Here is a 21,415-nt window from a genome sequence, read left to right as displayed (position 1 = left end):
GTATATAACATACAGATCTGTATATTCTAAGGAATCAGGGAACAATAATCATTGAGTGAACATGTGATGCGAAGTCTGTAATAAACACACAGAAAGGACAATATTTACAGAGGGCCATTTTAGATACTCTCTAAAGTAGAATAACTTTCATATTATTTTCCTATCGTACTAAGTCTACTTCCAAAAATCACCGAAAGCCCCATGTTTATAATTCAACGCATCCACGTTAAGCCGTTTCTGAAACAACCACTTCGATTCAAGTTTTAAATTTCATTCGGAGAGCGACGTCTTGATATTCGAAATTATTTTCTGTTTGAAAAGCAACACGCGCACGTCGTTTAACGTCTCTTCCCAGCGATTTTGGCGTTGGTGAAAAAAGCAACCGTAGAAATAACGAGTTAAAGCGTGTCGCGCTTCAAATATTTGCCCTCGCGCTCCACTCGGTCGCCGGGCTAGAAATTTCATTGCCGTCGACAGATTATCGTCGTCCTGGAGCAAGCACACGCGTTCTGTGGCCAATATAAATATTTTACAATCACCGTGGTCGCAAGAAACCTTCGAAGCCGCGTTCCCTTATACCACTTCGCAATTTTTCGGCCCGTGCGCATCCCCCGCAAGCCTCCCTAAGCTTCTTTGCGCGCCACGGCGTGTGAAAAAGCAGAAAATATTGGCATAAACGTTTTAAGGCTGGCGTCTTAGGCTGGTGTCTTAAGTTTGGATATAAACAGGTCCAAAAACGCCAAATACGAACAACGAATTAAAAAGTTAATTTTTTAGGCTCATCGTGAGTGGATGATGTATTATTTCAGTGTCGAATATGAGAAATTTACGGATCCGTAATATATTAACTCTTTGCACTCGAAGCCTTTTTTTCTGGTATCTACCAGCAACTCGAGATGTTTCTTAACATTCTATTGCTATGAGTTCTAAGCTATCGAGATTTTAGAATAAGGTCACTTTTACCTCACCGACAATCATTTTATTGATACGTCGAGTGCTCCAAAGAAATTGAACCTAAAAACTTTGGATATTGTAGATTTGCTCCGTGAAACCTAATGGTGACCGAGAGTCACCTCTCGAGTGCAAAGGGTTAAATTAATAACATATTTATAATATACTACTCGTACATTTATGATAAATTTAACACTCTTATAAAAGCAGCCCACAAGGAATTTAACATCGAATGAAATATATGAATACAAAAATTAGAAAATGTTTCTATAGAGACTAGAGGCTAAAAACCACTACTTCTAACCAATTTATGCATTTCTATCAAATTTACAAATTCATAATACGTTTACGAACTTTACTAATGTATGAAAAATGGCCACCTCGAAGATACCACCTCCGCAACCCTCTTAACCACGGCTACGCAGGACCATTGAATAATGAATACCAGCCCAAAGGCATCGAAGCGCAACGAGCCACTCGCACCCCTCGAAATAACACCAAGACGAGAACAACTCTCTGGAGGGGGTGAACTCGTCGCGTTGCTTCGAAACACACGGTATATCGCACGACGCAATTCAATGGGTGAATAATTGAATATGCTTGAATGAGTAATTGTCGTAGAACGAATCTATCCATTTTAATCAGGTAGAAAAGGCGGGTTGCATAAAGAAGAGATTAGAGGAACGAGGGATGAGGGATGAGTACAAAGAACATTCGCGAAGTGCCAACTCCCACTTTTGTCAATTTTGTTAAGTATTTTCGAACTTACAGAGCACCCAAAATTAACAGAAACTTTGAAATGGAGCTTCAACCCTTACGCTTTAATCATCGCATCTAAAAAAAATTCATATGGCTTAACTTTGATCTACAAGTCAACAAAGTCACATCAAAATCAAGAAGAGGAGGCACTGGACCTTGTAAAAAGGAAATTCCTACTTTTGTATCAAAAGATCACACGATCTCTATTGTGTCTTGAAACTGAAATAACCGTGAAATAAGGTAACATGTTATCTGAAATAACATTTCGAAGCTGCCCCGGTCAGCTAGCGAGAAAAGTATGAGAGCAGAAATTTTTAAAAATACATTTTTCTAACCTTTCGATGTGGAACAAGTGAATTAGAAAAATATTACGTTTCTGTACATCGACCACTGAAAAAAGAATCAGCAGAGTAATCGTTACGGTATACAAATTTTTCCAGCCGTCCTTGTTGGTATATTTTGGCCGCGATGTTTCCAAAAACCCAGCACGAACCAACCCCTAAACAAAAAATCGATCATTAAAGGGATGATAATACCGCGTCAGGACACCATTCGAGGGGAGGTAGCGTTGACAAAGACGGAACGGCAATTAAAAACGCAGCCTCGCGCGTTACCGAAACGAAAATGGATGGCAAGGGAAGGATGCGAAACGTCGACGGGATGGGATTTCTCGCGAAAAGACAGAAGGGGGTTCCTTAGAAGGTGCCGTTAGGAACTCTAGTTTGGTTGGCAGTGGAGTTTGAATAATGCAGACTTGCAAGCCTGCTTAAAAGTGATCGGTCCAACCACCCACCCCCTCGCAGCCCTCACGGTTCCCTTTAGAATCCTACTTCCAGTTCGTCTAAGAGTACGAACTAAGATTGATTTTAGATTGGGTGGGAATTGGGAATAGCTGGCCCGTTACTCTCCGACAACACGCTTCCCCCTGCCACCACCCCCTTTTACTCTTTCCCTCTTCCAAACCCCTTCTTTCCACTTCTATGCTTTTATCTCCCCGCTGCTTGATTTTATTAAAGTTCGCCGCAGTGGCCGTCGGTTCTTGTATGCATGTAAATTGGCGGAATGCTTTGAAAGCGGCCGTGAATGCGTGAAATCATTTTCGCTAAGAGATACCGGCGAGAAAGTGAAGAGCAAAGTACACCAAACCATCCAGCTGCGTGAGGGGTTTAACGTCGGTTTCCGTAGGATTTGAATTACGTTTAACGCGATATTTTAGTTGAAATTATATCCGAGTAATAATTGCGGCCACGGGGTGACGGAATTTAATATCGTATCAGTGAGAGGAGACAGCTGGAAATTCGCGGTGGCTCGGTTCACGGGGGAAATTGAACATTTAAATATACATTTTCTCGTATTCGTATGATAGTTTAGTTACGGGATTATTCTAATGCCGACACACGGGATATAATAGTAGCACTTCCACGGACGCGGGTGAGGTTAATTGTTCGCGGCGGACGGCAGGGGTTAAAAATTGGAGGAAAGTTGTTGGACACATGATAACAAGTTTCATTTTAGAGTGAAACACTCTCCGAGGTATCAAAAACTGGGAATAAAATATTTTTTAACAAGGGATTCTTCGTGGCAATACGAGTAAGTTATTACTAGACAGTGGATCTTTATCCATTTATGGGAAATTTGAATGTGCAAGAACCTACAAAATACAAACAATATGCAAGAGTATAATAAAGATTGAAAGTAAAGTTCATGTTATAATATTTGCAGAATAAAATAAATTCCTATTTAGGTTCAATTTTTATAGGCACGTACGCGAAGATTTTATTTTGCATAAAGATCCGCAGTCTAGTTATTACTGTTGAAGTAAAAGCATGTTGAGGCGAGATTTAAGAAAAATAACTTCCAGATGTTAGGGATATTTTAAGCAGACTCTAAATTTTAAAAGAAAGTTAACGCTATTGGAACACGAATACCTTTGAAAAACAATGTTTAAATATGTATCTGAAAAACGATGATTTAATTCTACTCCAGAGGGTCGGCCAAACTTTCCCATTATTATAAAAGTCCGTGGGAAGTTCGAGAAACATTGCATCGGAGCCAGAGGGGCTTTTTAAACCGTGGGACTCCTCAGGGGATCGCGTTAACATTATTCAGAGTTCCAGAGAAATTTTGAAGACCATAAAATATCTTCCTTATGTTATTTTTAAACATTAAACCGTTGCACCTGCATAAAAAATACAATACTGCAAAGAATACAATATTGTTCGTATCTAAATTCCCATTTTATTTTCACACCACTACTTCGCACATAGAAAATTTAATTTTGAACAATCAGATGTTTCACACAAACTGGAAAATTCATTCCACTAATTTCACTATGTGATGTCTCAAAAAATTATCGAGTTCGAATCTCGATAGTGACTTTCCAAAGAAGGCACCACCAACAAAAAATTGCTTCCATCGCTTATCAACCCCCGTGTCGATAAGAAATCAACAAAAATCATCCATATCCGGCATCTTTGCCAGTTTCCATTGGCAAATCTTGGCCCGTCGCGCGATCGTCGATTTATGCGAGTATGGGCTCGAAACTGAAAGCGATTCTTATCGGGGACGCACACGTCGCAGCTACGCTATCACCTCGAGGCGCGAATCTCTCGCAAATTGGCAACGAAAGAGGACCAAGCGCAAGGGATGAGTGGGAGGATAGAGACAGAAGATAGGATTGGCAGATAGCGCGAGCGAAAGAGACGGAGACAGACGAGCGGAGAGGACAGGCCAATAGGCCGATAGGCGATCTCTCATTCCGCAATGCGGGCTTTTGCACTGCCCTATACAGGGTACGGCGGCGATCGTAGCATAACCGAAAAGAAGGTGACTCCTGATGCCAGTCGAAAATTTGAAATCGAAATTTTTGTATGAATGACTCCCCTTTTTGGAGGAAATTTATTTTAAAAACTCGACTGAAGTTAAGGTGTCAGAGACTGTACTTGTACTTGATTTAGAATTTATAAACAATGATTGCAGTACGATAGTGTTTGTTTTTCATTCCTCTCGAGGCCTTCTAGGCACCAGTTTCTTGTAACGAAGTTGCAGGGAGGAAGACCATGTTGAGAAGTTGAAGGTAAATCCTTCATTGAATGGAAAAGCATCCATAAGGTATCAATTCATCGTCGAACGAAAGTAATCGATACACGAGTGGATTTCGAATGAAAGTACAACGAAACTTGTGTGCAATAAAATTTAAATTAGTAATAAATTCTAAAAGAATGAATAGATTCGAAACTTTTAGTAGCATGGTAGTAAACTATTTTTGGTAGTAAATAGTGAGAACAATATCGTGGAGTTAGATGTGTAAAAATAAATATGGCTTCTAAGGTATCTAGTGTCCCCAGTCCACAATAACGCTTGTGCTCGCGTTTGAAATAGATACGTCTAACTATTCTTAGTACGTTCGTCGTAAATGGGTCAATTACATTAGCTCATGAAATGGACCATTCTTATGATGAGAATTCTCGATGATTCTTCCGGAAAGCATGTTTCCCATTTTAACTCTTTTAATGGTTATACTGTTCAGACTCGGTGCTCAATATCTCAGTGATATGAAATTTTTAAGTCTTTTAAATAGCGAAAATGACATGGAATTTCGTTTCGTTTTTGGCGCTCTCTAGTCTCCTTAGAAGCTGCTTATATAAAAATAGCGTGATTTATAGATTTATGATGAAATTCAAAAAATTATAAATTAATAGATCGATTGAAATTTAGTGTACTTTTGGTACAGTTGTACTGTTAACCAGTTGTTCGATTACACGAGCTGACGAAATGGACTATCTGTTTGATGCTACGTTCTCTTGGAAAGTAGGTCTCATACTTCAAGATGTCTTTCCAGATCTCCCCACGAAGATTTCTATCAGATTTTCCTGAGTACCCTGCTCTCAAGAGATTCTGTCTTAAAATGATTGGAAAGCATAATGTTCGGAGACGATATGGGAAAGATTTAGTTTGATTTTTTGTTATCTACCATCTGGGTTCTTCAAAGGATTATGTATTCGGGATGACATTACCTCGCATTAAAAATACCGTTCCAAATATTTTCGCCTGTAACAGCTCTCATATCGAATAGACATCTCAATTATTATAAAATATAGTCGAACAATCGTTTCAATAAATTCAATATTTTATATTAAGAGAAAAAAGCAATGCACACAAAGCTTAAAGAAATGAACTGATCATACCTCCAAGAAATGTTATTCATTTGTTGGTTAAAGATTGCTAGGATTTGACATGTCATGGAAAAGAGAGATCAATGGAAGGAAGAACGAGGCTCCGCCACTCGTTTCTTGAATCAGCGATTCGAGAAGCGAGAGAACACCCCCGTGAACTTTTAACAAATGAGCGTCGCACGCGCTTGTTTCGTGCCTTTTTAATGAACCAACTCTCTCCCAGCGAATGCTAAAGCGCCCACGTATCCGTGGCCGATGTCGCCGCGTTACCTCGTTACATCCTACAAAAGTTCCGTCCAGCGACACGAGCTTTCGCGAAATAACCGTCCGAGAAGATAAACGAGGCGGTGGTTTTCAAAACCGCGCGCATTCAACGCGTTTTTCCACCGTTGGAACGACGAAATCGATGGTCCAACGACGATCGTTCCTGGACGCGATCAGGAACAGGCAAAATTTTGGTTTTTGTAGTTTTAGTTTAATTTTACAGATAACGAATCACGAAGTATCTATTCGTGACGTTTGTTCGATTGAATGGGTCAATTTTTATTTGATGTACAATGTTTGATTGCGTGGGACAAATTTTTTTATTTTTATTTAGCGAGTACAGATGAACAGGTTTCATTTTGTTATTTATTTACAATTGTTAGGTAGATATGGATTTTGCCTATGATTGAAATGGAACACTCCGAGCGATGGCATTCGCGCAAAAATCAAATGACCAGTAGTTTTCAGTGTATGCAATTTTGAATAATTTTAGTTGAATTCAGAACAAACATTTATTTATTAGACCTAACCGATATTTCATCAACATTTGTTCCCAACAATCTCACTCTGGTGTCTTCTAACTCTCTTCCTATTAATCGTCCCCTGGATACATCTCTCCGCGCCACAATGAAACGCCACGTGTGCCCTGTTCCGAAACTATTTGTCGTTGTGTGTAAGTACCTGAGACTTATGGTACTCACAATCCCAGGGTGGCTGTACGAGACAATTTCTGAAGCACTGCAAGCTCCAGCTATCCCAGACCAGTAATTCTGGAATTTTAGGGTGAGGACAAGGAATCTGACAATGACATGGGTAGCTCTGTCGGCAAATTGTTGTCCAACCAGGAAAGATTTGGGTGTCTAATACTGTCTCAACAATCCTACCAAATTTTTCCATTTTCAAAAAACAAAGCCTAAAGATGGTCAACACTGTCAAAATCTAAATGTTAAGGAATGAATACTGATCGATTTTTATCAATACTCACCCTAACATTAATTCATTAATGAAACTTCAACTTTGATCTTATAAAACCGTCAAGTCACGCCACTTCCATATCACGTTCCATCCAAACGCCAAAACGTTCCTAAACTCTTTGAATTTTACATTAAAAGTGCACCAGTCTTCAAAAACCCATTAATAATCAATCTTTTCACTCGAAACTCCTCAATTTGCACCATAATGATACGATTAACTGTAAACCGCGCAAAACGTGAAAGAAAGAGGGTGGATACGATCGAAGGGATGGGTTAGCGAGCCCCGAGCGCCCGAAAATAAATTTCACCGTGGGAGTTCATGAAAAGCACCAACGGCCATTAACGTTACTCCCGATCACTTTTGCTCCCATCTATTCCAGCTACTTTTTTTTATTCTCCAACTTCCATTCCTCTGTATTTTTTTTCGCTGCATTTTCGACCCGTCGCGTCGTTTCGCAACCCTCACGCCATTTTCGTCTTTCCATCGCACGATTCTCTTTCATGGTTTGCTCGTTCCCCTTGAATCTCTCCCTCCCTCCATTCCTATTCGAGTAATCGGATAAAAAGGATTAATTGCCAACCTCTTTCGACGGAAAACCGATACAACAGCTCATTATCAGGCAGCCTTGGGTAAAGAGAACGAACGATCCAAGGTAAAGTCGTTGGGAAGAAATTCCATATTTTATTCCGACCATCCTTCGCTCCGCTACCATTGGAACGACGACGGTGTTAACGATTCTGCGTGGATTTAGTGGATTGTAAATTTTAATAGTCGTACCGGGAGAACCGTGTCCGTTAATTGGAGGTAGCCGGACCTTCTTTGTCGGAACCGGGCTTAACGTAATTTGTCGGCAAACTATGCACTACCGCCCCGCGCTGGAGTTTTGAAACATTTTACTTCCGTGGTTATAATCGAATCGGGGGCGATGATGCAGGGAAATATGCTTCTGCGTGATTGTGATGCATCGACGTGTCGTAAAATTGCGCTGATGATGATCCATACGCGTTGAAATAAAAGTTTCAGGGGTTGAACAAACGCGTAAATTGATTTAAATAGTTTAATACTAAAGGGATATCCCAATTGATCTAACACGTTTCTAGATTATTTACAGCTGAGGATGATCATTCGTAACTAACATTGTTTTAAATAACCCAACAAAATAATACTATATATTAGTCTTCAATTAACAAGTTTGGATACATAAGAGAGCGTGACGAATACCTTTTTCGAGCACGAACAAAATTAAGGTCCAACTATTTTTTGTGTAAAAGTTTAGAATTGGAATTGAAATTCTTTTTACATTATACATACATAATGAAATGAAAATATCGATAGCTCTTCCCAAACTATCAGTACATTGCTACACTAACCAAAAACAACATAAAAAATTTGATCCATATGAAAATAGCGTACCTATAGAATATCTATTTATTTACCTATTTTTTAAATTATTAATAACGTTTTTACCCTATGAAACGCAGCTGTAGAAAAACAACCGAACCGAGATGATCCTCCGGAGGATCCATCAAGCGCCGGGATTAATTCGTCGAGCGCTTCATCAATCTTTCCAGTTTATTTCTATGGATTCTTGAATGTTGGCCGAGCGGCGCCGGTGGCACCCCTCGGCGTCGCGAAAAATCCAGCCAGGAATTCAGCCCGACGTGTCTGGAGCCCACTGGCAAAAGTGAATTTTCGAAATACGCTCAGTTCGACCGCGAACGTGTCGAGCATTTCAGGTCCTGGAGGGGCGCCGAAATTTTTATCACGTCTCGCGGCGAACTTATTGCTAGGAGAGGGATATCGATGTGCGAGCTCCGAACCTCCCACGTTCTGCCCTACGAACGAGATTTCTCTGTTTCCGTATCGCGCAGGGCTGCTAAATACTTTGATATATCGACGTTCGTACGACTGCACTTTTATCGACGAGTTTCGCTACCTACCGTACTTCCAAATATATGTCTGCAAATCTATGATACTAAGAGTCTCCATCTTAATCCATGAAATTATAATAAGATTTCGTGGTGTGATGGTACAAGGTTAATCTTTAGATAGTCTCTAAGTTAATCCTTTCATTTTGGATCGTCCTAATTTAAATATTTTTATTTATATTTAAATATTCTTTTATATTCTAAACATTCTATACCTTATAATCTATAACATTTTTACTGTCGCCCATTATATTACTTTTTTCGAATTTTTATCTGAATAGTCATCGAATCAGGAAACGGTGGAACTTGCGAGACGTCCATTCGTAAATCCACGCCGGCAACGAATTGTTTAACAAGCCCATCCGCACGGTAAACACGAAATTTCTCGTTACACAGACAAATTGTCCAACAATTTCATGGGGCGCAGGTTCAATTACCTTTCGAATATTTCTCCTCCGTTGCGGGGTTTTCCCAAATTTATTCGCTCTGCGGATTCTCCAATTTCGTTAAAAGTAGCGTCAAACCAACGGGGCGGCACCGCAAATACTATCTCTGATTAATTCACCCGCGCAGGATAATTGAATGTCCGAATTTTTGCGCCGCGTCGTGATAAACACACCCCTGTTACGGGGTAGACAGCGTTTTATTTATTCAATTTAATCGCATGACAAATTGTTTTCTGGTTTCAGAGCGTAGCGTGGGGCGAATGGTCGCCTTGGTCCAAGTGGTCCAGCTGCTCCAAGTGAGTACATCATATTTTCCTATTAACAGTTCATTGTTTTAACAAATGAGGAACAATCTAGACGGAATAATTTCTTCTGACGCTGCTATTTTATCATAAGCAGCAATCTACTGCAGTTGCAGTGTTCTTAGTAGGACGATTAAAAAAGATAGGAAAATAATAACTTCAATATGATAATACATGTATATTACATATTTATATTATATTCGATTAGTATTATGCTACTATTAATTTTGCGATATCATTCGACAATATTCGAAAACACAATTCATAATGAAATTAAAAAATGAATACAGAATAACTAAATTTTCGACGTTCATAAGTATATATAATTCATAAAGTGCCCCAATTAATCTTTAATATTTCTTAATAATCTATTTCTTTAATTCTTACCCTTGAACTGTACTTATACTGCCATGAACATTTTTCCTCTTAGTACTTTAACCCAACAAAAATTCCTAAAGGACACAATCATCCTTCAATATTGTTCTAATGTTTATTTAAAGAATTAGCAGTTCGAGTGAAAGATCGATCCATGAAGCGTACCACCCTTTCAAGCGTTCAAAGTGTATATAAGCCCCTAACCGATGGTCTTTCGGTCGCGGATAGCAGTTCGATACCACGATATCCAGCTTGCGGGGTCGTTTCGCACCGTCTAATATCGAGTCGCGGCGCCTGTACACCGACGGAATGTTAAGCGTTTCAGAACTCATTTCGGTAGCGGCGAGTTCCGTTCGTGGCCAGCTCGTTTTTCAGCTGGCCAGAAACGGCGCAGACTGCGCCAGCAAATAATTTATGACGCTTACTACTGGTGAACTGCACTCGCCCCCTCTTCCGCCCCCCTGGAGAAGCTTATTGTATGATGTACGGGCCAGTACATTCGACTTCCGCCCCCCACCGACCTGTAAATCTTCGTTCCCCGTTCGTTCGATACAATTATTAACATTTTTTTCCGGTTACCGCGACCAACGTCGTCGATTTACGGTCGCTGCATTAGAAATTTGCTCCACCAAAAGTCGCGCAGCGGCGTCTGAATTCGTTCCTGGCGGCATAAAAATATTAGCCGCGAACATTTCCGCGTCTTCTCGCAGCGGCGTTCGATCCTCTGTGCAGGGGAGCATTCTTACCGGCAAATGGGAAAATAAGGTGGCCGTTGAGGAATTCAACAAAGCGGCTTTTAAAGTATAAAATGAGACATAAATTTTCAGTCTTTATTGCGAGCTTTATACAAGCTCGCTTTATTAAGCAAGCTTTATTAAGCTACGCTTGCCTCTTGGGATGACGTGGGCATTTTCAAGCTCCGTAACAATTTGTTACCTTGCGGGATTACTATGTTGCGAGACTTACAACGGGAAGGATGGTTTGTTTACTTGTGAATTTTATATGAAACGTTACAGATCTCTAGAATGAGCTTATCCCAAGGTAATAATGTAAACCTTTTGATAAGTATATTAAAACATTTTTTTGATAATAAGGAACATAAATTGGAGGTATCGCTTTGTCCAATTCTTCTGCTAATTTTCACGAAAGAAATTTCATCTTATAATATAATTTATGAACTTATAATATACAGAGTGTCCCAGAATGAGTGAAAGAACGAAAGAAGAAAAAGACGATTCCGAACCACAATTTCCTTTGCAAAAATGTCGGATGGTCCTTTCTTTTTGAATTATTAAGGAAAATCATCGACCAATCACAGCGCTCGAATAGCTCAAGCTCAGCCACGAGAGCATAGGCTCTAGCCAGGATTGGATGGCTACGCCACGACCTGGTTCGCGCTAGCTGAGCGCGCGCTACTCAGGCGCTGTAATTGGTCGGTGATTTTTCATTATTAAATCAAAAACGGAGCACCATTCGACATTTTTGCAAAGAAAATTGTGATCAGCTATCCCCCATTTCCAATTCTTACACTAATTCTGGGACACCCTGTATAAATTAGAATAAACTTCTCTTGTCCTAATGCTCATTATCGAGCGAAATTAGAATTTTTTAAAACTAGACGAATGTTATCGTCAACGAACTATATGCTTTGCTTCTTCAGGTGTCGTGGAACTAGTTTATCGCGAAACTACCCTAGCGACCTCCAGTGTCGGAGATATTACTTCAATATTTTCTCACGCGTACTATTTCACTGAAATCAGTTAATTAATTTCGCTGAGCCGAACGAATTCCGGCCCGCCGTGAAAATCCCGAATTCAAATTCGAGCGTAGACGGGAACCGAATTGAAACTTTCGCAAGATTTCGTTAACTTTAACGTACTCCCCGAAGTGGGGTGGGGAGAGGGGGAGGTGCACGAATGTTGTTCGCTATCAAATAAGCCAGAGTTTGGTCGGGGATTTAATAAATTCGCCTGTGGTAATTAGAAACGACGTTCATTCGACACGTAAAAGACGACTCGGAGATTTTCAGCGAGCGGCGTTGTTGAAATTGCGCGGCATTATTAACCCAACGTAGATAATTTTCGACAGCTACGGCATTATTTTCGTAAATTCCTTGGTTGCCAGTTCCTGATTGGATCATGTTTCTAAACTACGTTTAAAAATCAGCCAACCGTAAAGAAGATCAAGAAGCCAGATCTTCCGATTATATTTTCGCAACTGGACGTTATCAGTCATCGTTAACTAGATTTAATTTGGAAATCGAGACAAGTGGAAGCGTCGAACGAAATTTCATGCCATCGACCAATGTTTTCGAAAACCTGGCGCCTTTGAAGGCAACTTCGTACAAACGTTCCGTTTGTCGTCGACTCGAGGATCCTCTTCGTTTAGTCGACGCTCTTCGTTATGCATGTTCTCTGTATTACATTGCTTTTAAATATTAAAGCACGCCGCGTCTGAAACAAATTTTAACCGGCTACGTCACTGCTTGGGAACTACCCAGCTCCGTGTACCGAAAGTACGAGTGCCACTTAAACTCTCGTACCGAGTCGTTCGCGATCAAGAAAACTCGTGCAACGAACTTCCCTCGGGGCCTCGAATTTCCTTCTAATTTCCCGCTGCTCTTTTAGCGCCGCGATGATTTCTCGGGGAAAGCACTTGGCGAGAATCAATTGGTCGTTAAAAAAAAAAGGCTCGAGATGCTGACGTCACGAACTCGATTTACGGATGGTGATCACTGGGGTTTAAGGGTTATTTCGGAAATCGACAGAGTTCAGAGATTTTGAGGGTTACGACTGTTCAGTTGTTCTGAAAATTGTAAGGATTCGAGGATTCTGAAAGTCCCAGTGGTTCGCGATTCAATGATTCAGGTTTTTCAATCAGAAAAGTCCAAGAGTTTTAAAAATGACAAAAGTTAAAAGATTCCAGATATCGCAATAATTCAGGAATTTTGAAAATCGCACGATTTCAGAGATTTTTAAGATCACAAACGATCAGAAATTAAAGAAATTCGAAAGATTCGAAAACTCTAGAGTGAAAGCCTTATTATTCTAACAACTGAGTAACGTGACATTCCTGTTGTACGCTGTCCTAATTTTTAATACTTAAATTTTCGCGAATGCAGTTCGTACGCCTGCTATTAAAATCCTCGCTAATGGAAAGGAATTCATGTCCGAGAATTTTGTTTCTCCTGCTGCGCGAACACGCGTTCGCGAAACTCTGTGTCAGAAATTTCACGTATGCTCCTTGTTAGTGCATAGTTTATTGTTTTTTTTTTAATTATACTCATGCCACTTCGCAGGAGCTGCGGCGGCGGAATTTCTCGACAGCAGAGGCGGTGCAGGAAGAAGCCTTGCAAAGGTAGACCGTGGAGCACGAAATACAAGATCTGCAGTCCCGAGGTGAGTCTCAAAGTGACCGTCAGAATTTCTAATTACATATATTTTCAAAAGTGAAATATCTCTGTCCCACGAAAATTCGTTTATGGTATCGTCATCGTGCATCAAGGTCTCTCAGAGAATGTCGAGCACTTTAGGGACACCTTGCTTTTTGGTAATTATTAAACTCTTCGTTCGATAGAATAATATTAACACATATTATTAATTAAGAGAGAAGACGATACAAATGTACAAGATATACTTTTTTAATTGGCGAAGTATAAATTGCTTGAGTTTTTATTGTTCGTTTCATTTAGTATTAAAGTTAAGGAAAAATTACACTTCTGGAGTTTGGAACTAAAGATGTATTAATTAATTAATACATTAGGAATTAATACATAGGAATTAAAACTGTAATTTATTTAACGCACTATCCAGACCTTTCCTGAGCAGTAACGCGCTTCTAGACATGCGTAACTATTTGCACCCAATGAAAAAAATTCTACAGTGAAAAACAATGAGTAATAATTTCAAAAGCAACACAATACTTTGACCACCCACCAGTTTCTCTCCGACAAAATCGTCCTCAGCTCAATCATAAATCATCACGTGCGAAGTTCCAGTTCTCCGGCAGTTACTACGTCCCCAAAAATAAGGTTTCAAAACGCGCAATATTTTCTGGGCCACCTTCATGCATTACTGTCGCGAATTCGCTCGGGCCACGCCGCAATCCAGGATTGAATGTCGGTGTAACTAGGTGTCTCGGCCCGAGAAAAGAACAAACCTCAAGATCCATGGAACGGTAAGGGAATAACCAGTGAACTTGGTGTACACCCGAAATTGAATTATTCCGCTGAAAGCAGCGTCCTTATCAATATAATTCTATTCGCTTGGCGCAATGGAAGACGGAGTGGCCTATAGGAAACGCCGGGACGAGAGATAGAACTGTGGAGCAGTGGCGCCCGTGTTTACCGCTATCCTTTATCACGAATGGAGCGTACGGCAAGCAAGTTGTCACGCGAAGAGAGAAACACGACGACGAAACGACGTGTCCTCCTCCCGTTAACCCTCTTCACCACCCGCCCGCTTGTCCTGGCAACGCGTACATCCACGTGATTATAACGGCACCCTAGGTTTGAGTAACTGGAGGAAATTTGCGGTTCGCGACAAACAACGAAACGAAGTTAACTCCGTCGTTTAACAGGCAACTTTTGAAGCCGCCTCGCAGTATTCCCATCCGCGATAGCCGTTCTCGACTCGCTTCGTCTCGTCGCAGTTCGCTAAGGTCCTGGAAACGGGAGGCTTTCGTTGGCTTCGCGACGTCTCTTACCACCCCGCTAACGAAACCGCCAGTTTCCGATAAACTCCAGCGAATTTACCGATTATGCAAAACGTTTCCTTTTTACTTCGATGCCAAAAGGGAGGAAGATGTCGCGAATGTGAATCGCGTGGGGAAGTCTTTCTTTGGTTTACCGGTGAGTTTCTCCATTTTCTGTTTGTTGGGGAGTCAATGAAATATTTTTTTGTTTTTGTACTTTGTTTTGGAAATGACTACTACTGAACCAACTACTGAACATCGAAGAAAGCACAAAACATGGAGCCTGTCGTTGCCAACGCGACGGACAGTTTATGCGTCAAAGAACAACCCGCGGCCCAGCTCCGTAATTAATTATTCCTCCGTTATCACGGCCGCCAACACGACGGTCAGAAATTACGCGTATTATCAATTCAAATTCGACGCTTGATGGTCAGCTGCGGTTGTCACATACGACCGTGTCCCGAGCTGCAAGTGCATCGAATATGCCAGTGGTGCGCAACCTTTTCCTCTCTTGAATCAAAGAAACTAAAATAATACTTCTACTACCCGAATTTCGAAATGAAACTGCAGCATAACAAGTTTCAAGCTAACTTGAAAGTACTGAATTGTTGAAATATAATTTATTAATCACAACCTTCTTCGTATTGAATTCTGAGTTTCATGAGACATTGAAGTAATATGTAATATTCATTGATCAATTATTCATAAATTTCGCAAAATTGAAGCAACAACATATTTTATGAAGCATATGTCAAACGACAGTTTGAACTTTGTGTGAAATATGTATAAACTCGTTTAATATAAACGAGTTAGACTTTGAAGAAAGAACACTCTCTTTTAGTCTCCTTTGTTAGTCGATAAATGTTGCACGTAGTCCGTTATACCGCACTGCAATGTTTTATTAAAAAATATAAAGTGACATTCCTGGTAATTTGATTTTCGAATTTATCGTTCGTTTTATTTGGCGAGTGGGGTAAATTTGATTAAGAGGCCAGATTAGTCCAGGGGGAGGAACTTTGTGCACCACTGGAAAACGCGCACTCCGCAGCACCCGGACGCAACCCCCGGGGGATGTAGGGATGCAGGTGACCCGACCCACATTCGAATCTGGGCCGAGTTTCGACCCCCCTCGCGACGGACACGTGGCCATCCCCCATTGATATCTGCCAACTCGATATTCCACTTCCCCTCTTTCAGAGTTTACCCTCGGTATTTTCCGAAAGCCTTCCCCCGAACGGCCAGCATTGTCTTTCATTGCCTGTTTCCTCTGTCCACGGACGACTCGATTTCCTCAGAATAAAAATGACAAAAAGAAAAAGATAAAAAGAAAGAAAAAACAGGACGAACAAACCACAGAAAAGTTGCGCGCCGCTGCGGATCGTAAATTCCAGGCTGAAAATCGATCCCCACACCTCCTCGTGTCCCCTTTGTGCCGTTTAGCGTACCGTAAACGTATCCCAGGTTTTTGTCACCGACGATATTTTTGCCGTTTACGTAACGTTGCTCCTTGCATCCGAGAATCTCCATTCGTGGCTGATTGTACGGAAGGTTTCAAGATTTCTGGCACGACTTTGCAGAGGGGGTGACACGAGAAAAGGTAGATCGAAAATATGGAATAACCCTCTTTCGTGGAACGTTTTATTTTTTGTGGAAATTAATGGTGATAGATAGTCAGGATTGACTTGGCTAGGTTTCTGTGGAACTTTTTGAAAAATTAATAAAACCACAATTATTCCAATTAGATTCCATAGACGTTATTGTATTTATAGAAAACGTGGAGAAAATGTAGCTTAATAATACAAAACTATTTGAAGAATTAAACTTCTTAAATATAGAACTTGAAGAACGCATTTAAAGAAACAATCACAAATTTAATATTGGAAAATGTAATTTTACTCAAAGTGAGTCCAAATATTTTCTTTTATAAGCTGTTCAGTAAGAGGTGAATACCCTATTCTGCAAAAGAAGGAGTAGATCATTTTTTATGTATGATTTTTCGATTCAATTGTGTTTCATTCGAACCGAGAGATTTCTTCGTGGTGGATCGATCGTTTCATGAATATTGCGGTACGAAACGAGGCACTTCGAACCATGGCATATTGCTCGATGGAAATTATCGTTGTTCGACAGTTAATCAGTCACTTCCGATGCACGTCACGATTCGATATTCGCGGTCCCGCCCCAGAGCCTCTGTGTATATTTCCGTGACCGATCATTCGCGCAGCCATTTGCTCTTTAAATTCCTGAATAACTAGTCTCAAGTGTCTCGCACATAAAAATTCACGATACTCGTTCGCGGGGAGGATGCAAAGCACTTTTTTTGCGCTTTTAGATTGAAGTCTGTGGTGCACCAAGGTAAATTCAGCGTCAGACGTATCTTTTTAATAAAGATGCTCGATACGAAGCACGCTAATTCTTTAATAATTCTTCTGTAAATTAAAAAAGAATGTATCATCTTAGATAATTAGAGAAACATATACTAAATCAAAAGAACTCCATAGAAATCGTTCAAACGTCATATGTTATAAAATATGTACACATACTAGGTTGTCCCATAAGTTCCCGGACACTTGATGCTTGAATTTTTAACATTAAAATTCTTTATGACATTTGATCCAAATCGGATTGGAACAATTGGCAGAAAGATGGATGAAAACTATCAGAAGCGATGGCATTTATTTTGAAGAATAATTATTGTTTGATTATAATGTTATTATAAAATGATTTATTGGTAGCAAGTGTCCGGAAACTTATGGGACAACCTCGTACATATAGCGATTAACATTTTTGGTGCTCTGCGCGAGTGTACTCGTCAAATTATTTTGTTCTTGTCGTGCTCAAGACGAGTTAAATCGCATGAGCTTTTTAAATAGAAAAGTTAACTCATTAACTCATTAACAACAAGTTCATGCGATTTAACTTGTCTTAAGCACGACAAGAACGAAATAATTTAACGAGTATACTCGCGCAGAGCACCGAAAAGGTTAATAAAAGCGCAAAATAAATTGGGGAACCATGTGCATAAAATGTATCATAGTTGCGTGAAAATTGAATTACAGAAAGTATTCAGACAGTGGTACCCTAAATTTTGTTTTTACTAACATCACTACGATTCTCAGGCCCTTGTTTATTAAATGCAGTGTCTATCATAAAATCTAATGGCGTACAGTTAGATACAGCGTATGAATATTTTCAAGATATTCCTTGAGTGCACGAGTTTATTGTCTCGCGAAAACGAGGGAACGGCAACACATATTTGGCTCGAAAGTTCCAGTTGGACTCTCGCCTAGAAACCACGCGAAATAGTACTTAACTTTCTGCCAAGACGATAAAAACGGTAGGAAAAGCTACAGCTGGATAAAACGACTTTTTCAACGCAGCGCAGGTCGTCCTATTAAAAAATGGATGACAACTGGGTATCTCAACTTTTTCAGAAATACTACGTCCTCATACCTTCCCTTTCAATTATTTGAATAGCGTACCATGGAACTACACCACTGTATCGAAATTTGCCAACATAATTTTACTATACGAAATGATTTTTATAGTCACGAATGTCATTCATCTATCCGAAACATTATTTCTGAAATATTTTAAAATTTATTATACGATGAAATTCCATATATTGATTTAATTTCACTTGCATGGCAAGTGATTCCTCTATTCTCTGGCAAATTTTGAACAGTTACAAAAATCTTTCATTTAATTCCAATAAGTCTAAAAGAATTTTTTCATCATCATGATTTTATTTTCTTTTTAATTAAAACATAGTTCGCGTGAATATTCATTGGACTCCTTTCGAGATATCCTCGAATTCTCAAAAGTGTCAGAAATTATTACCATCCATCCTACCCTTTTTTAGTTCTTTTAGATTCACTGCTAGAATAATCCGGAAATATCGTCGACGTTTACAACAAACTACGACGAACGAACTTCACGTTCATTTCCCCAGATCTCGTCAACAATCTCCGACTGGTTTCCCGTATGGAGGACACGGCTCGGGTACAAAATTGCGTTTCGAGTTCTCGCAGGGTCGCGTGGAACCGGTCTCCTTCAGTCCCAGGTGAGAACGCTTTCGTCGACCGACGTGACATTTCGCCTGTGGGGGTCGACGTCGCGACGCCTTCGTGGAGTGAGACCTGCACTCGACGGTTCGTAAATGCGCCTTCCAACAAAGCTGTCGATAGGTTCCCTTCACAAAGGCAACGTCGATCCGAGCCGCTCTTTTTCCACGGCTACGGTGGTCGCATACGTAACGCGCGATATCTTTCCCTTAACCGGTCCGAAAACCAACTTTATTGGAGCTTTGCCGCGCCAACCGATTCTCTTTCGCCGACCTGTAAACGTGCTGTCCATTACGACCAACGAACAGACCGGCTCCAGAAAGAAATAACCTCGGCTCGTTGGAAATTCCTCGAGCGGAATTTTCGTGCGGGCGCTGGAAACGATCGACGATTGCGGGGTTAATTTGTATTTATTTATTTCACTGGCACGCGCTCGCTGGTGGGAAAAGTCTAAAAAAGTTTTTGGACGATCTATTCGGGTGAATTCATTAATATTTGAATTAAAAATACATGTGGCTTGGGCAGCAAAGCTAATGGATATACTCAAAAGAAAACTTATGATTAGACTCCGAATCTTTATGCCTTTACATGAAATTTTAATGTGCAAGAACCTACAAAATGCAACCAATATGCAAGAATATAAAAAAGATTGAAAGTAAAGTTCATGTTATAATAGCAGAATATGCAGAATAAAATAAATTCCTATATAGGTTCAATTTTTGTAGGCACGTTCGCAAAGATTTTATTTTGCATAATTATCGAGATTTGAAATAATTAACTGCAGGAAAGATTTCATGTAACCACGAACGAAAACATCGAAAGCTTCGTGCGAGTACATCCAACGCCAAGTTTTACGCAAGCTTCGTTTCTAATAATTGTTATTGTACACCACGTCGAGGACAAAGTTCGTTGTAAACGAAGATCATAGTAGACTACTCACCCCGAGTAAACAAGTTCTTTGAAGACTGAATTCCTCGGTGCCAGAAAGGAATTTTTTTTCGTGCCCCTAAACGGCAATATCGAGATTTAATGGGTTCTCGGCGTTAACCACTCGAAGATACCGCCGGCACACGACTCGCCTCTGTCTTACAAATTCATTTACCCCATTGCGGCCTTGATTGTACTTTAAATTAGATTTCTCGGGCCATTTGCAGCCTCCGCGGCGCAAATAACGATGCAAATGCAACGTCGCTAGCTTTGAAAAACTGTGGCTGGAAAATTACTCGACCTCCTCATCTCTCGCTGAAGACACCGGCGCTAAAAGCATCGATAAAGGGTCGTGAAACGCGAAATAGGCAACGAGGGTCCACCTAAAAGCACAATGTCAGATTCGAGAGGAACGAGGATCCAGCAGACCTATCTTCTATCAGCTATCGTGATTTTTTTGCAGAGCCGGGATGCAGAAGCGGAGCGAGGTCCTGCACCCGTACGTGGTCAGCCCACGTTCTATTGGATTCAGGTCTGGGCTTCATTCATAACTGGGTCAATTTCGACCCATAGGACTCCATATACTCCTGTATAACAAGTTTCATCCAAATCGAATCAATTTCTCGTATTTTGGTCCGCCATATTGGATCCGCCATTTTGAATTTCCAAAGTTTGAGTTCAGATTTGGAATCTCTTTCAAAGAACTTTGAGGGATTCTCCAACCAGGAAATGCTACAATGTTTACTATTACGTCAAAGAATTTAGGGGGGTGTTCCTTCCAGGAAATACTACAATGTTTACTAGAGTTTTCTCGGAATTGGAACGGCCTGGACGCTATATGTATATACATGTATATGTAGGTCACAGTGCCGTCAGTCGTTCAAAATTGTCTATAAAATAATAAACTTTGAGGTGTCATAGCTCAGCGTGGAATTGTCCGATTCGATTCTACCAAAATTCAAATTAAAGGGCGGAATTTCTACTATCTAATAGGTAGTTATTATCATTGTTAGATACTTTTAAACAATTGCTTTTTTTATAACAATGTATGTGACTTTGAAGTGCCTAACTCGGCGTAGATTCGTCCGATTCGATTCTAACAGAATTCAAATTAAAGGGCGGAATTTCTACTATCTAATAGGTAGTTACTATCATTGTTAGATACTCTTAAACAATTGTCTTTTTAAATATATAATTATTAAATATTATCCTCATTGTACCATGTACCTCAGTCTCGAGTTTTCCTGCAAGGGGGTTGATTTCGTTGATCGACAGGAAGAGTAACCCCGCAGATTCGCTCGAAAGTTTCGTCACGTTTCCTCCAGGTGCCAAAACGACACGGATTTTTGTGTGTCCACGCGACACGTCTCATTCAGCCTGATGGACAATTTTCCGTGAGCCACGGTGAGTGCTCGTTCGCTTTCTGAGCTTTTTATGACGTCGCATCCAATCCGTTGAACCGTGAGTGGTCGACGCAGATCGACGAGAACATTCCTCGCTCTGTAAACGAGTTGATCCCGACAAATCTGACAACGTCAAACGTCATTCTGTATCCCA

At 40.4% G+C, this 21,415-nt stretch overlaps 1 protein-coding gene across 2 annotated transcripts in view; it reads left to right on the top strand.

Annotated features, from left to right (window-relative positions):
• LOC128890569 (protein madd-4) overlaps nucleotides 1–21,415 on the top strand; it is a 291,690-nt gene that overhangs the window by 180,919 nt on the left and 89,356 nt on the right. For both annotated transcript variants that reach the window (XM_054149201.1, XM_054149200.1), the window contains exons 3-4: nucleotides 9,742–9,794; nucleotides 13,474–13,573. In XM_054149201.1, the coding sequence (XP_054005176.1) occupies nucleotides 9,742–9,794; nucleotides 13,474–13,573 (153 nt within the window). The remainder of the gene's footprint in view (nucleotides 1–9,741; nucleotides 9,795–13,473; nucleotides 13,574–21,415) is intronic.

Source organism: Hylaeus anthracinus, unplaced genomic scaffold (genome assembly GCF_026225885.1).
Source record: "Hylaeus anthracinus isolate JK02 unplaced genomic scaffold, UHH_iyHylAnth1.0_haploid 12001, whole genome shotgun sequence".
Taxonomy (NCBI): Eukaryota; Metazoa; Arthropoda; class Insecta; order Hymenoptera; family Colletidae; genus Hylaeus; species Hylaeus anthracinus.
Note: the sequence above shows the minus strand (reverse complement) of the source record. Positions and strands in the feature narration are given on the sequence as shown.